The following is a 14620-nucleotide window of genomic DNA, read 5'->3' as shown; positions in this document are numbered from 1 at the left end:
TGCTTCTTTTTGAAATGTAAGTGCTGTAGTACAACCAGCAGAAGATTAGTTATGTATGAGGAAAGTTTAAAGACACAACTGTATTTCATTGTAAAACTATTAAACGTTTTTGGCGAAAGAAAAAAAAAAAGGATTGTGCCTATTTTTGAAATGTAAGTGCTGTAGTACAACCAGCAGAAGAGTAGTTATGTGTGAGGAAAGTTTAAAGACACAAATGTATTTAATGATAAAACTATTAAATGTTTTTGGCTAAACATATTCCCCAAAATGAGGATTATGCTTATTTTTGAAAAGTAAGTGCTGTAGTACCATCCATCCATCATCTACCGCTTGTCCGGGGATCGGGTCGCGGGGGCAGCGACCTAAGCAGGGAGGCCCAGACTTCCCTCTCCCCGGCCACTTCCAACAGCTCTTCCTGGGGGACCCCGAGGCGTTCCCAGGCCAGCCGAGTGACATAGTCCCTCCAGCGTGTCCTGGGCCTCCCCCGGGGCCTCTTCCCAGTGGGACGTGCCCGGAACACCTCACCAGGGAGGCGTCCAGGAGGCATCCTAATCAGATGCCCGAGCCACTTCAGCTGGCTCCTCTCGACGCGGAGGAGCAGCGGTTCGACTCTGAGCCCCTCCCGGATGACCGAGCTTCTCACCCTATCTAAGGGAGAGCCCGGACACCCTGCGGAGAAAGCTCATTTCGGCCGCTTGTATTCGCGATTCTTTCGGTCACGACCCATAGTTCGTGACCATAGATGAGGGTAGGAACGTAGATCGACTGGTAAATAGAGAGCTTCGCCTTTCGACTCAGCTCCTTCTTCACCATGACGGACCGATGCAGAGCCTGCATCACTGCGGACGCCGCACCGATCCGCCTGTCGACCTCGCGCTCCATTCTTCCCTCACTCGTGAACAAGACCCCGAGATACTTGAACTCCTCCGCTTGGTTCAGGATCTCCTCCCCGACCCGGAGATGGCACTCCACCCTTTTCCGGTCGATTACCATGGCCTCAGATTTGGAGGTGCTGATTCGCATCCCAGCCGCTTCACATTCGGTTGCGAACCGCTCCAGTGAGAGCTGATGGTCACGGCCCGATGAAGCCAACAGGACCACATCATCTGCAAAAAGAAGCGACCCGATCCTGAGGTCACCAAACCGGACCCCCTCAACACCCTGGCTACGCCTAGAAATTCTGTCCATATAGGTAATGAACAGAATCGGTGACATAGGGCAGCCCTGGCGGAGTCCAACCCTCACCGGAAACAAGTTCGACTTACTACCGGCAATGCGGACCAAACTCTGGCACCGGTCGTACAGGGACCGGACAGCCCCAATCAGGGAATCCGGTACCCCATACTCTCGGAGCACCCCCCACATGAGCCCCCGAGGGACACGGTCGAACGCCTTTTCCAAATCCACAAAACATGTGTAGACTGGTTGGGCGAACTTCCATGTACCCTCCAGGACTCCGCGGAGGGTATAGAGCTGGTCCACTGTTCCACGGCCAGGACGAAAACCACATTGCTCCTCCTGAATCCGAGGTTCGACAATCCGACGGACCCTCCTCTCCAGGACCCCTGAATAGACTTTCCCAGGGAGGCTGAGGAGTGTGATCCCCCTAAAGTTGATGAAGTGATCCCCCTTTTTAAAGAGGGGAACCACCACCCCGGTCTGCCAGTCCAGAGGCACTGTCCCCAATGTCCACGCAATGTTGCAGAGTCGTGTCAGCCAAGACAGCCCTACAACATCCAGAGCCTTAAGGAACTCTGTGCGGACCTCATCCACCCCAGGGGCCCTGCCACCGCGGAGCTTTTTAACCACCTCGGCGACCTCAGCCCCAGAGATAGAAGGGCCCCCCCCGATGTCCCCAGACTCTGCCTCCACGTCGGAAAGCGTGTTGGTAGAATTAAGGAGGTCTTCGAAGTATTCCGTCCACCGATCCAGGACGTCCCCTGTCGAGGTCAGCAGCGCACCATCCGCACCGTATACAGTGTTGACAGGGCACTGCTTCCCCCTCCTGAGCCACCGGATGGTGGTCCAGAACCTTTTTGAAGCCGTTCGGAAGTCATTCTTCATGGCCTCGCCGAACTCCTCCCATGCCCGGGTTTTTGCTTCCGCGACCGCCAAAGCCGCATACCGCTTGGCCTGCCGGTACACATCAGCTGCCTCAGGAGTCCTACCAGCCAATAAAGTCCAATAGGCCTCCTTCTTCAGCTTGACGGCATCCCTCACCTCCGGAGTCCACCACCGGGTCCGAGGGTTACCGCCGCGACATGCATCGACCGCTTTGCGGCCGCAGCTCCGGTCAGCCGCTTCAACAATGGAAGCCCGGAACATGGCCCATTCAGACTCAATGTCCCCGGCTCCCCCCGAGACATGATCGAAGCTCTCCCGGAGGTGGGAGTTGAAGCTCCTTCTGACAGAGGCTTCCGCCAGCCGTTCCCAGCAGACCCTCACATTACGTTTGGGCCTGCCAGGCCTGACCGGCGTCTTCCCCCACCATCGAAGCCAACTCACCACCAGGTGGTGATCAGTTGACAGCTCCGCCCCTCTCTTCACCCGAGTGTCCAAGACATGCGGCCCCAAGTCCGACGACACGACTACAAAGTCGATCATCGAACTGAGACCTCGGGTGTCCTGGTGCCAGGTGCACATATGAACACCCTTATGCTTGAACATGGTGTTCGTTATGGACAAGCCGTGTCTAGCACAGAAGTCCAACAACAAGGCACCACTCGGGTTCAGATCGGGGGGGCCGTTCCTCCCAATCACGCCCCTCTAGGTCTCACTGTCATTGCCCACATGAGCATTCTGGCAACTCCAGAGTGGAAGAGAGTCCAGCCCCTCTCAAGGAGACTGGTTCCGGAGCCTATGCTGTGCGCCGAGGCGAGGCCGACTATATCTAGCCGGAAACTCTCTACCTCGCGCACCAGCTCAGGCTCCTTTCCCGCCAGCGAGGTGACATTCCACGTCCCTAAAGCTAGCTTCTGCAGCCGAGGATCGGACCGCCAAGGCCCCCGCCTTCGGCCGCCGCCCGTCTCACACTGCACCCGACCCCCATGACCCCTCCTGCGGATGGTGAGCCCACTGGAAGAGGGTCCCACGTTGTCTCTTCCCCGACCGGGCCCCATGGGAAAAGGCCCGGCCACCAGGCGCTCGCCATCGAGCCCGCCCCCGGGCCTGGCTGCAGGGGGGGGCCCCGGTGACCCGCTTCCGGGCAGGGGCAACTGAGAACCATTGTTGTTTTTCTTCATGGTTGGTTTTTTGAGCCACGCTTTGGCTGGTCTTTCACCTGGAACCTGTTTGCCTTGGGTGACCCTACCAGGGGAATAAAGCCCCCGACAACATAGCTTCCAGGATCACTAGGACACGCAAACCCCTCCACCGCGGTAAGGTGGTGACTCAAGGAGGGGCACCAAGGAGTTGCATCAAGTGCTGTAGTACAACCACCATAATAAAAGACACAACTGTATTTATATGGAAAATTATTAAACGTTTTTGGCAAAAAATATTCCCCAAAAATTATGATTGTGCTTATTTTTGAAAAGCAAGTGCTGTAGTACAACCACCATAATACGATTTATGTGTGAGGACACAACTGTATTTAATGATAAAACTATTAAACGTTTTTGGCTAAAAATATTCCCCAAATTTAGGATTATGCTTATTTTTGAAATGTAAGTGCTGTAGTACAACCAGCAGGAGACATGTTATAATTGAGGTACGTTTGGAAATACTACATTTTTTAAACATTAAATTAATACATATTTTTGTTGTATCTCTTTTCGCTGTTGTAGTTTGTAGATGGTCCCTAAGCGCTTGTCTTACTGCCGGCTGCTCGTAGAGACCAATGTTATTTCTTCAGGTTTCTGGATGGCTCGTTTTGATGAAAATGACTTTGTAGCTTGTTGTTTACCTTACTAACATTTAATAACATTTCGCTATAGAGTAATTGATCGCGGAAGTTTGAATCTGTGAATGCCATGCCAACTTTACCGAACTGCTGAAGTTAACGCCCCCCTCACCTGACAAGCCGGTCTGTCAACCAATACCGACTCCAGGATGTCGTAATATGTTATCAATGGTATCAATACCAGGTGGTATTTTGTACACATGTCGAACAACTTCAGTATAATTTCATTTTGAACACAAGTTTCAAATAGTTACCCAATCAGTTGGGACCCCATCAGTTGGGACGAAAGTAACACAGGGGTGGGTCAAAAGTAACACAACGATACAAGCTAGATTTTTTGTGTTACTCTGGTTTTTATTAAATATACCTGACTATGACCTTGTTAATATGTAACTGCAAACATATTTTGTCCATTCGTTTTGCAAAAAACTATGAATTTTATATTTCAGTTGCATCAAATATTTATTCTAATTTTTTACTGAATCAGACCTCTGTCAGTCTTTCTGACCCTCACTCTTGGCATATTCTGTTGATATAATATGACATAAACATGTTTTAATAAATGCTTTCCACAAACAGAAATTCACCACATACTATTGCATTAGAGGTGGGACAAATGTAACAAGTGTTACTTTCGTCCCGACAGGAACTCCTGACATTTAAACCTGATTTACTTTTATACTGAAAAACTCTGACAAGGCAACCTTCGGAATGTGTTACAGCACTAAATAACCTGTAGATTGATCTGTGACGGTGACACATGAAACGGGAAACACAACTTGTAATTAGCAAAAAAGGGCCGCCTCAGTAATTTATTTTGCGCACTCGAAAAGTGCTTTCCGCACCTAACCGCGGCAAACGATGACGACATCACGTGAAATTTGGCAGTTCCATCAATGGTTGCATGCTAAAGGTGCTGTCATAACTTGGAAAGCAAATTAAGTCAGGGCTCTGAGAAAATCGCTTTGTTACTTTCGTCCCTTGTTACTTTAGCCCCCGCTCTCCCCTATCTTTTCAAAAATGGGTTTTGTTCGAACGGCACCGTCTAACAGTGTTGTACACGTTCATACCTCTCATGAACTTGTTCAAAGTTCAGTTCTTACAAGTAAATATTAATCTTTCACGTTCATAGTTCACCATTTAAATTCTGAACTCTTTCATAGTTCAGCTCATTTCATAGTTTTAATGCGGAAATTGAAAATGAAAGACTTAACTTGTTTTTTAACACTTAGAAAGGGTCCCCAGACGTCCTCTTTTACCCGGACATGTCCTCTTTTCAAGACCTAAACAATTGTGTTTCTCTGGGTCTTTCACCATAGACATATATACATGTCGTTCACAAACTAATTGTTACGCCCTTACAAGTTTTGAAAATCTCCCTTACGTTCCACCTTCTTGCGCGTGGTGAACTATGGGAAGGCGAGCGATGGCAAGCGATTTGCGTTGCTGCAGTGTGAACGCAGGGTTAGGCTACATAGCGAACATTTTACGGGCTCCGAGTAACGACACGGTGCAAGCATTTGTTTTAGACAGCGTCTCTCCTTACGAGAAGGAAACCATTCCGTAACGTTTTAGCTAGACCTCAGATAATGAACGTGTTCACCGTTCAATTCTTTATTTGTCATTAATTTTTGTTCAGTTCATCGTTCTCATAAAAATGAACGTGTTCAATGAACGCGTTCAGGCACAACACTGCCGTCTAATTTGTTTTGAACCTCTGTGGTGGACCACAGAGCCAGTAAACATTTTGTTTCCTCCTCAGACCATTGCTGTTTTAGTTTTGCGTCCATTGTATTAGCTGTTGTACTGGTCTTTTTTAGAAGTGGCGGCGTAATGTATGTTGTTTTGGCAAGGGACGGGACGATAATCCCGCCCCCTGGCACCCGACGTCACCGGTTCTTGTTTCTGGCCCACCTTAAAATTGGTGCTGAGTTGGAACCTGTTTTTGGAACCTGAGCCAGGTTTAGTTGTGTGGAAACCCAAAGAACTGGTTTGAGAATCGGAACCAGCCCTGAACCAGCACTGGCCCGGCTTTGGTGGAAAAGGGATAAATGAGAATCTTGTTGTTATTATCAGTGACCTATGCACTTTGTAAAGCTCTCTCTTTGAAGTCGCTTTGGATAAAAGTGTCTGCTTAATGAATACATGTAAATGTAAATGATACCCATCAAGTAGAGACTCTGTCCAGTAACTCCAGATTTTAGCATATGAGAGGTAGAGTTGGGTATCGTTTGGATTTTTACGATTCCGATGCTGAACCGGTACCGATTCCTATTCTGATTCTTGAAAAACTGAAAAATGACATAAAAGAAAGGTCAAGAGTTTTCAAAATATTTAAAATTATTAAAATGTAACAATACATTAACGTTTTTAAGTAGCTTACTTAAATATATAATGAGTAAACCCAAGTCACCAAACACACAACTGACTACAATAATTTAACAATAAATAACAGTTACACTATTAACAAGTAACGACAAAATAAATGTTGAGTTGGTATGCCAACTAAACCAGCTTCAAACTTTAGCAGTTATTTTGCAGACAAATTACCATATTTGCCTTCTCCTGACCAGGGCTTGACATTAACATTTTTGCTCACCAGCCACAGTGGCTATTGGTTTTCCAAAGTTACTAGCCACTCAGAAATTTAATTAGCCACAATTTTCATTGAACAGTCTTTTCCTGTTCTTTGTCTCCTCTTCATTTTCGGTTTCATCACCAGTTTTTCTCTTTTGTGTTGGTGTCTGCCTTCCGGGTTTTCCTACACCTGTTATGTGCCGCCACATCCTTGCCTTGCAATGAGTTTATTATTTTAGACAGGGTCCTCAAGTTTGATCAAAAGCTTGGAGTGAGATTTAATGTAGGCCTATGTTTTGACAGGATATGAAACATTACAGAAATAATATCCAGAGCACTCTGGATATCACTAACTAGTAAGACTATTAATGCAGCATAATTTGAAATAAAATAAAGACATCTTCAGTCCTTCCTGTACCCTTTAACATTTCCCTTAGTTTCAGATAACGTAGGCCTAAGCCAACAAAGCTTCTGGTTGCAAAGCAGTTGTAGAGTTTTTGACTGCATCATTTACATTTAGTCAATTAGCAGACGCTCTTATCCAGAGCGACTTACAGTAAGTACAGGTGAAGTGCCTTGCCCAAGGACACAACGTCATGTAGCACGGCCGGGAATCGATCTGGCAACCTTCAGATTACTAGCCCGATTCCCTCACCGTTCAGCCATCTGACTCCATCAATAATAATAATTTAGCCCAAAAATGGGCTATATTAGCAAATGTTCTAGCCTCTCTGGAGTAAATATAAAAAATGTTAGACAAGCTTTCTTCCAACTTACTTTCTCTGTCATGTGTGTTCGCGCGTCTGTTGCCTATGATGCGTCGGTTGCAGGTGGGTCCGTCCTCTTAAGTTTTTCTCTTCTAGTGACATTTTTCAAGCATTTAGCCTACTCATACTGCATAATCCATTAAGGACCCCTTTGAAACAAGCTACTGTAACAACATTGTCACCGGCAGTATTTCAGATGGAATCGCGATTCAAACAGTACCATCTGCTTACTGAAAATAAGCCCCCCAAAAAAGTTAATAAGCTTGACATCTATTTAGGGAGAAATGGCTAATTCAAAAGAAGTTTGCTACGAGCAAGCTAATTGCGGTGGCTAGCCAAACTTTACTGTGTGAGGGGATTGTTTGAAAGCGCCAGAAATTAGAACGTTTCTTTTGACTTAACATTCAGTCATTTAGCAGACGCTCTTATCCAGAGCAAACTTTTGACTCAAACGTTGTCTATGTAGTTTAAATATTGATGGATCCTTAGGGGGGGGGGGGAAGAAACAATAAAAATAATAAATATATATGAGAGAGAACAATGGTTGTGCTCGCCGAAGGCGTGAACTTTTCAATGACTGTTTTACCGAAGGCGTGAACTTAGTGAGCTGACTGCTTTACCCGCCACAGCCAAATTCTACCCGCATTTGGCGGTTGGGCGGGTGCTAATGTTAAGCCCTGCTCCTGACTTATGGCATGTCCTGCTCAGGAGAAAACTCTCAGATGGTGTCGAAGAGGCCTGAACACAGGTGGCAGACAAATTGGGGAGGCTGTCCCGGGACCAGGGAGTGATGTCCGCAAGCTGTCAAACACGGTTCATCCCTCCGCTTTAATAAGTATCCCATGTGTTGCCGCATGTTTCAATAAATTCAACGTGCTTCCACCTTTGCACGTAACCTTTTTGAGACATTTGTTGCATTTTGTGATGTTAGAATTCTTGACTGTGAAAGCCACACTTTTGACCGCTTTGCTTAAAGGCATTTGAAATGCACTAAAAGCTAGCTAGCTAACAATAGACTAGCACAGTGGTTCTCAACCCTCGTCCTCAAGAACCCCCTGTCCTGCATGTTTTAGATATTTCCCTGCTCCTTTACGGTAGCTAGCTCACGGTAGACTACAGAGAAAGTGTGATATTTTTACGCAAATTTTGGAGCGACAGAGGGGAAAGATTTCAGTCGATACATTAAGTGAACCGAAATTTGCATTCTAATCCGGTCCGATTCCTACCGGTTGCGTAGGAACCAGTTCCATAGTGGAACCGGGTTTCGGTTCCCAACCCTAATAAGAGGTAGGGGCAAAGTGACACACCATTTCATGGGGAACCAAAAAGCTTGGATTTATTGTGACCTTTTGAAATATGCATGCTCGACTAAATACTGTGCATCCAAACTCAAATCTCACTTGGAGATTTGACTCACTTGGAGACACATTCAAGTGTTCAATCACCCATTTTCAAGTCTTTCTGAGGAGGGAGGGCTGACTGTGTCAGACATGTTTGAGTCTAATTTGGTCATAATCAACTTGACATGTTGAATACATTTGTGGGACACGTCTTAAAATGTTTTTTAAATGATGTAAATCTTTGTCCTTTCTAGAGCTGCTGAGCTGTCCAGAGCTTCACTCTATCCTCCGCCTTGTTCTTAAGGCTGGGAATTATATGAATGCTGTGAGTCTCTTTTCTTATTACTCATTTCTGTCTTTCACCTCAGAGATGAAATGCTAGTTATGTATTACTATTATTAAGCACCATGTTCTGAGATGCGTTCAAGAACGTCATGAATCTGTCTCTGCACCTGGGTTTTGTTTAGTTTGTTTAACAATAGCTTGTTCTGTAATTGCGAGTTTGACCTTGTGTTGGGCCCTAGGGTGGATACGCGGGGAACGCTGCAGGCTTCAGGATCTCCTCTCTGCTCAAACTGGCCGACATCAAAGCCAACAAGCCCGGGATAAACCTGTTGCACTTCGTGGCCATGGTGAGACTTGCATTCTTACGAGTTCATGCTTTCCACTTTCTGTTTAGCGCTTGACCTACTTTTCCAAGCACATCTTCCAAAAAGTGCAAACAGTGACTAAGAGAATACTTATCTTTTGATTTTCAACTCAACACATTTTTCTTGTATAAAAAAATACATTTCACTGTATCACATGATGTTAACACAATTATAAAGCCTTTAAACATGAAACTAGTAGTTCTGCACTTCTGTGTGTAAGTACAAAACACCAAAGTGATTTCAAACTACATTAGTTTAGATCAGACTACTACATTTTTGAAGTAGGTAGAAACAAACAGCACAACTAACAAACAAGACAATTGCTTTCTTACTCAGCATCTGAATTTAATGAGAATGTTGACAACAATCGCTGGATATTAAGGCTGTCCTTCATTCACCCTCCAACAGGAAGCTGTAAAGAAGGACCAGATTTTGCTGTCATTTCCTAGCCAACTATGTCACATTGGACCTGCCTCCCGGTCAGTAGCTACCCCCTAAAGAGGTCCTATTCTTTTCTCCAAACATTGTAACAGCCACTGCCTCTAACATTGCTCAAAATGCATCCACTGTATTCCTGCAGACAACTAACTAACGAACAGCCTTGCCTCACAAAATAATATCACAACAGCCAGCCCAGTGGAGCTGCAGTAAGCACCATAAGGAATCCTGCAAACTGTTACACTCTGTACCCTGTGCAGTGTTCTGTGCTCCTGCTATTAATAATGTAGTTGTCTGTGCAAATGTGGGCCAGGTAAACATTCATAAACTCTCCATCACATGGTATTGCAGGGGTATGGAAGTTTTATTGCAAGTTCAGGGTATGGGTGTGTTCAGTCACATGGACGTTCTAAAGGTTTTTTTCTCAAACTTTCTTGCTGCTGCTCAACCTATCCGTTTCTCTTTCTTTCGTTCTATCTATCTCTCCAGGTTGAGTGAGGAGTCTGTAGTGGAGGATCTGTCTAAGTTAAACAGCAGGGTGACCTTACTACGGGCCCAGGCCAAGACTGAGATGGAAATACAGACACATACACTGCCCTTTCTGAAGGTCACACACTAGATTAAACGACAGTGAGGGAAAAAAGTATTTGATCCCCTGCTGATTTTGTACATTTGCCCACTGACAAAGAAATAATCAGTTTATAATTTTAATGATAGGTTTATTTGAACAGTGAGAGACAGAATAACAACAACAAAAATATGTCAAATTTTGTATAAATTGATTTGCATTTTAATGAGTGAAATAAGTATTTGAAATAAGTATTTGAAATCAAAAAGATTTCTGGCTCTCAGGTGTCATTTATAATATAATGAGCTGAGATTAGGAGCACACTCTTAAAGACAGTGCTCCTAATCTCATTTTGTTACTTGTATAAAAGACAACTGTCCACAGAAGCAACCAATCAATCAATCAGATTCCAAACCCTCCACCATGGCCAAGACCAAAGAGCTGTCCAGAGATGTCAGGGACAATATTGTAGATCTACACAAGGCTGGAATGGGCTACAAGACCATCGCCAAGCAGCTTGGTAAGAAGGTGACAACAGTTGGTGCGATTATTCCCAAATGGTAGAAACACAAAATAATTGTCAATCATCCTCGGTCTGGTGCTCCATGCAAGATCTCACCTCGTGGAATTGCAATGATCATGAGAACAATGAGGAATCAGCCCAGAACAACACAGGAGGATCACGACTATGCCGTGAAGGACTAAAATCCTGCAGCTCCCGCAAGGTCTCCCTGCTCAAGAAAGCACATGTACAGGCCCATCTGAAGTTTGCCAATGAACATCTGAATGATTCAGAGGAGAATTGGGTGAAAGTATTATGGTAAGATGAGACCAAACACTCGCCGTGTTTGGAGGAGGAGGAATGCTGCCTATGACCCCAAGGACACCATCCCCACCGTCCAACACAGAGGTGGAAACATTATACTTTAGGGGTGTTTTTATGCTAAGGGGACAGGACAACTTCAATGCATCAAAGGGACGATGGACAGAGCCATGTACTATTATATCTTGGGGGAGAACCTCATTCCCTCAGCGAGGGCATTGAAAATGGGTATTCCAGCATGACAATGACCCAAAACAAACGGCCAAGGCAACAAAGTAGTGACTCAAGAATAAGCACATTAAGGTCCTGGAGCGGCCTAGAGGTTCGATTTTCCAAACGTCAGCCTTGAAACCTGAATGACTTGGAGAAGGTCTGCGAAGGAGTGGGACAAAATCCCTCCTGAGATGTGTGCAAACCTGGTGGCCAACTACAAGAAATGTCCAACCTCTGTGCCAACAAGGGTTTTGCCACCAAGTACTAAGTTATGTTTTGAGGGGTCAGAGGGGTCAAATACTTATTTCACTCAAATGCAAATAAATTTATAACTATTTTTACATGCATTTTTCTGGATTTTGTTGTTATCCTGTCTCTCACTGATCAAATAAACCTACCATTAAAATTATAGACTGATCATTTATTTGTCAGTGGGCAAACAAAATCAGCAGGTGATCAAAAAATATCCCTCACTGTAGTATCTAGACCCCAAACAAGTTATATATACTATACTGATGGGATTGTTTGTAGAATGAGTTTATTCCTTCATCTTCCTCTCTCCCTCCCCAGATGGCTGAGGAACATCTGAAAGAAGTAGAGGATGAGGTAGAGGGCATGAGGATGTCCAGCCAGGCACTGCTTGAGTTCTTTTGTGAAGATGACAACTCCTTTAAATTGGAGGAGGCTTGTAGGGTGTTCCATTGCTTCTGCCTCCGCTTCCAGAAAGCTGCCCAGGTACACAAGGCACACATGTCACCTTCTCTATAACAGGCCAGTGAATTTTTGGAAAGGATGGTTAAATACAAAAGGATGTAAGATTAAATGGTTAAGTATCCATTTTGGAAATCTCTTCTCCAAAGGAGAATGCCGAACGGGTGCAGAAGGAACAGAAGCGCTTGGCACGGCAACGCGAGATTGAAGACAAGCGCAGGTCGGTGGCCTTGTGTACTGGCCTGGAAATGGACCCTAGCCTGGGTCTGTGCCTCAGCCTGGCATGGCAGAACCAGGAGGGCCAGGACGACCTGGAGAAAACCCTGCAGAAGAACCTGACCCGCAGCTGGAGTAGGAGGACTCTGAGGCGCAGTGACCCCCGCAGATACTCCCATAACTACACATCCCTTCTTCATGATTCCTCCTCATTTAACAACACTAACTTCCCTCTCCAAACCTTTTCCTCTTCCTTTGCTTCTTCCTCCCTCCACTCCACCCCTTCTGCTCTGAAGGTTTTCCCAGTTCTGGAGAGCAGCTCCAATTCCGCCGATATCCAAACTCCCCCTGCTCTCGCATTCTCAGAGATGCACGACTCGAGAACCAGCAGACAGCAGGCTCTATCCCCAAGGAGAAAGACCCAAACAGAGCCCCCTTCTTACCAGACAAACAGCCAGACCACCAGGCTGTCTCAAGTTTTACAAACTCAACATCCAACGTCTGACATCAGTCAACCTCAACATGGACTCTGCCTCAAGGTTACACAGAGCAGACCTGACAGTATTGCTAATGTCTCACAGATGCCATACAATCTAGCTGCTTGCATCACACAAACACAGCATGGACCTCCACCTGAAGTCACTCAAACCAAGCAACATCAGACAACCAATGTGACTTCCAGCCAGTATGCTGTGGCCTCTGAGGCTCCATCCAGTCTGCCCAAACCTCATACTCTCCTCACTTACAACAGCTCCTGCAGATCCTCCTCCTTACCCAGTACAAGGAGACAAGTTGTATCTATCAAAGAGAGTTGTGGCTTGACAGCTTCCCAGACACAGCCCACAGACAGGTCGCTTAGTCAACCACAGCAGGACATATCTCCCTCTCATGTCCCTGAAAGGCACTTAAACTTGGCTAACCCAGACATATCCCTAGTCCCGAGCCAATCAGAGTCATCCATAGTTATCTGCACTCCAGATGGCATCCAATCACAATTTTGGGAGAGTAAGGGAGCATATGATTCCAAATCAGGAAGTGGATGTTCACCTTATCTTGTCCAGCATATAGACACAGATGTAGCCTCTAGGCTACTACTGAGGGAGGGCAGGCCGGAGGGGGGTAGTCTGCTTGACCTTAGCTCTCAGCAGGCACCAGAGTGCCCTGAGTTTCCTAGCCGAGAAAGGGACCGGTCATACTCTAAAGTGGGCAGGACCTTGGAATGTCACACCCTAGTAAGAGGCCTGCATTCCTATGAAAACCTATCCCCACCCTCCACCTCTCCCTTCCCCCAGGCCCCGCCCAGCCTCTGTTCCAAGTGGAGAAAAGAGAGGGAGGCAGAGTCCTGGGAGGGGGCCACTACAGGATCTTCCACCCCCCGTAAAGGGGAGCGCAGGACCACTAAGACTCCAGTTAGGGGTGGGGTGGGGTGTAAGAGAGAACTGGTCTTCTGGTCAGGCCCCCCCTACAACACAGGGATACCAAAGGCGCACTCCAAAATGGTATCCTCAGGGTGTGTCATGAACCACACCCCCACTGATCATTCGATCACACCCCACACCTTACGCCTCTCCTCCCCTCACCTCTCCTTCATGCGCTCCTCAATTACACGGCCAACCAGCACACAGGTGGCAGTGAGGAGGAGCAGCAGTGCAAGAGAGAGGACTGGGCCTGCAGTTGTGGACGAGAGCCCAACTCAGACCCCCTCAGGAAAGTCCACCCTGACCCGACAGACCCCAGTAAGAAGCGTGTCTGACAGGATCCCCAGCAGCACCACAACACCCAGGCCAGCATTTGTCAGAGGCTCCTCCCTTCGAGTCTCCAAATGCTTGGCTCCCACCACCCTTGAGACGCACCCCCCACCCCAGCTTCTCTCAGCACATTGCCTCTCCTCCTCCACAGCTAAGACCATCCGCACAGCAGTTATTGCTGCAGCAAGAAGCAAAGCTACCAAAAACAGCTCTGAGGCCTCCCCTGCAACCTTGAAAATACCCACCACGTCAATCACAATGTCCATCCCTAGGTCCAAGATGCCCAGCTCAGCCTCTGCAGCCCATCCCCGCCTTTGGAGGTGATCTCAAATTAAACTGATTCATAGCATATATTCTGTGGACAGTGTGCATGCAGGTAGCAATGAATTAACTGTATTTTACCTCTGTTACATTGAAATTCTGGGAGTGGTGGTTCGGTTGGTCTACCAGAGCCTCTGTGAATGCTCCATAGACTGCCCTATGGACTGCCTTTAAGACAGTCCCCCTCAAGGACTCGAGGAATAAGCCAAAATATCTCTATTCCATCCATTATAGTCTAGTCCATTTATCATGTCTCAGGTATCTTGTGCAGGCAACAGGAGACCCCAGGAGGCCACCCTCACCACGTCTCTCCTCTATGCACATCTAGGATGTGAAGTGGAAAGCCA

General features: G+C 46.5%; 1 protein-coding gene across 1 annotated transcript in view; it reads left to right on the top strand.

Moving 5' to 3' along the window:
* fhdc2 (FH2 domain containing 2) overlaps positions 1-14276 on the top strand; it is a 126588-nt gene extending 112312 nt beyond the window's left edge. Inside the window, exons 7-12 of the mRNA XM_084698625.1 lie at positions 8840-8910; positions 9110-9217; positions 9644-9714; positions 10163-10280; positions 11848-12012; positions 12138-14276. Of these exons, the coding sequence (XP_084554751.1) occupies positions 8840-8910; positions 9110-9217; positions 9644-9714; positions 10163-10280; positions 11848-12012; positions 12138-14276 (2672 nt within the window). The remainder of the gene's footprint in view (positions 1-8839; positions 8911-9109; positions 9218-9643; positions 9715-10162; positions 10281-11847; positions 12013-12137) is intronic.
* The last annotated feature ends 344 nt before the right edge of the window (positions 14277-14620 follow it).

The sequence above is a fragment of the Hypomesus nipponensis genome, chromosome 1 (genome assembly GCF_054491055.1).
Source record: "Hypomesus nipponensis isolate SF chromosome 1, ASM5449105v1, whole genome shotgun sequence".
NCBI lineage: Eukaryota > Metazoa > Chordata > Actinopteri > Osmeriformes > Osmeridae > Hypomesus > Hypomesus nipponensis.
Note: the sequence above shows the minus strand (reverse complement) of the source record. Positions and strands in the feature narration are given on the sequence as shown.